The sequence below is a fragment of the Verticillium alfalfae genome, genomic scaffold (genome assembly GCF_000150825.1).
Source record: "Verticillium alfalfae VaMs.102 supercont1.14 genomic scaffold, whole genome shotgun sequence".
Taxonomy (NCBI): Eukaryota; Fungi; Ascomycota; class Sordariomycetes; order Glomerellales; family Plectosphaerellaceae; genus Verticillium; species Verticillium alfalfae.
In genome coordinates this window covers 999,206-1,001,124 of record NW_003315025.1, presented here as the reverse complement: position 1 = coordinate 1,001,124, position 1,919 = coordinate 999,206, and the positions used below count along the sequence as shown (strand labels likewise).

Sequence of the window (1,919 nt, the reverse complement as noted above, 5' to 3'; positions counted from 1 at the left end):
AAATGGCCGCGACCATCGTCAAGCTGTACACCGGCGACGCCCAAGACATCCCCCAAGGCCATGATCCCCATGCAGCGCATGGGCGACGAGCAGGACATGGCCGGTGTGCTGCTGTTCCTGGCATCCCGCGCCGGCGCGTACTGCAAACGGTGCCGTGATCAAGGTCGACGGCGGCCGGCTCGAAAACTTCCCATCCACATGGTGCGCGTAGGTCGATCGAGAAAAAAAAAGAAAAAGGTAAGCATGGCACGGCGGAATAAGAAAACGAGCAGGGGGGGCCCGCACAGCAGCAACAAAGGGAGTGGCATGAACTGGAAGAAAAACAAGAATTCCATAGATTTTGAAGAAAGAAAAAGAGTGCCCTAGTGCGAGCGGTCCTTGGTGGCCCCTCGCGCCATCTCCATAAACTCGTCCTTGGACACCCACCCCTTGCCGCTGATGTCGAGCGTGTCAATCATCTTCCGCAGATCCTGGTCCGTCATCATATTGTTGACCTCGGCGCAGACTGTCCTCAGCGACTCGACGTGATGCGACCCGTGTCGCGCGGGTCGAAGAGCCGCCACGCCGGCCTCGGCCTCCTCGTCCGGGTCCCGCCTCGTGATGAGCCAGGCGGCAATGGCTTCAAAGGTGTCTCGCGTGATGCGAAGCCGCACGGGCGGACAGGCGTTGCTGCTGCCGCCGCCAGAGGCAGAGGCGTGGGGGTCGAAATCCTGGGGCGGCGAGCCGTGGGCGCAGAGAAGCGTGTACGTCTCGGAGCGCGGCAGCTGGAGGCCGAGGGCGTTGAGGGCGATGGGCCACTCGCGGGCGGAGAGGGAGCCTGTGTCTTGCGTGTCGATGAGGTTGAACGACTCGTTGATGTTGGCGCGCCAGTCTTGGTCGAGGCGCTGGAAGTCCTGGCGGCCCTGGTGGATGTCGAAATTCACTGCGGAGGGAGGCATGGTGACGAAGTGTGTGGGGTAGAGAAGGCCCAAGGCTGCTGCCTCTAGCTAGAGGAGTCCGGCGAGAGGCTCGACGCGGAGCCGGAATCAAGATGAGAGTTGAGCTGGAGGCATGTCAGTGGCTTATCATGGGGAGGGCTCGGCCGTGCTCAATATCATGTGAAAAACGACATGTCTGAGAGGTAGGGGGGGAGGCAGGAAGGGTAGGCGATGAAGAATGAAGGAATAGGACAAAGATGTGAACAGCTTCATGAGGATCCAGGGTTTCTCATTCGCAAGAGACGTGGTATGTATCGACAAGTCCAAGCAAGGGCTCACGTCCGGCGCTGTGCCATCCAGTTCAACCGCAGACCACAACCCCGCCTCCGAGATAGGGCAATGAAGAGAGAAGAAGGCCATGCATACTCACAGCACCTTCGATGGAGACTATTCAGATGAAGAAGCGCAGTCATGCAACGTCGTAGCTAGGCGGTGTCGCCCGTCGTCAAATTGTGGAGTTCGCGCCAGAAGACTATGGCAAGCATGCGTGGAAGCAACGGAATCGAGGTCGGGCAATGCAATGGGTGTCGTGACTATCGTGAGCGAAACAGAAAAACAGACCGTCATGCGGTTGTGGGATTGAAGGTCTAGAGTGCTTGCGATGCTGTCCAGAGGTTCCTCTTCCTGTTCCTGGCATGAGAGCGCGTCGATGGTTGACAGTTTGATCGCGACGCGACAGCCAATCAAGAGGGTGGGGCAGGACGAGGGTGGGGTCCCTTCCATTTCGAGCTTCGAGCTGTCACTTTCGTCAGTTCGTCAGAGCTTCAAGCCGCATCCTCCTCCTCCTCATCAAATAAGGAATGCCATTTCATCTTTCTTCGCTTATTGTCACAAGTGTACTCTTCATCTATCCTGCCAGATCCACTACGAACCTCATACCAGCCACACATGCTCACAAACCATGAGACCAACACTGCCACGGCTCTGCAGCCTTCTATTCGC

The 1,919-nt window shown here is 57.9% G+C and overlaps 1 protein-coding gene across 1 annotated transcript; it reads right to left on the bottom strand.

Moving 5' to 3' along the window:
• Positions 1-362: 362 nt before the first annotated feature.
• Positions 363-938, bottom strand: VDBG_09277 (conserved hypothetical protein; the record flags this gene model as incomplete). Its single annotated transcript, XM_003000736.1, has 1 exon — positions 363-938. The coding sequence occupies one exon, from the start codon at positions 936-938 to the stop codon at positions 363-365; it is 576 nt and encodes a 191-aa protein (XP_003000782.1).
• Between the last annotated feature and the right edge of the window lie 981 nt (positions 939-1,919).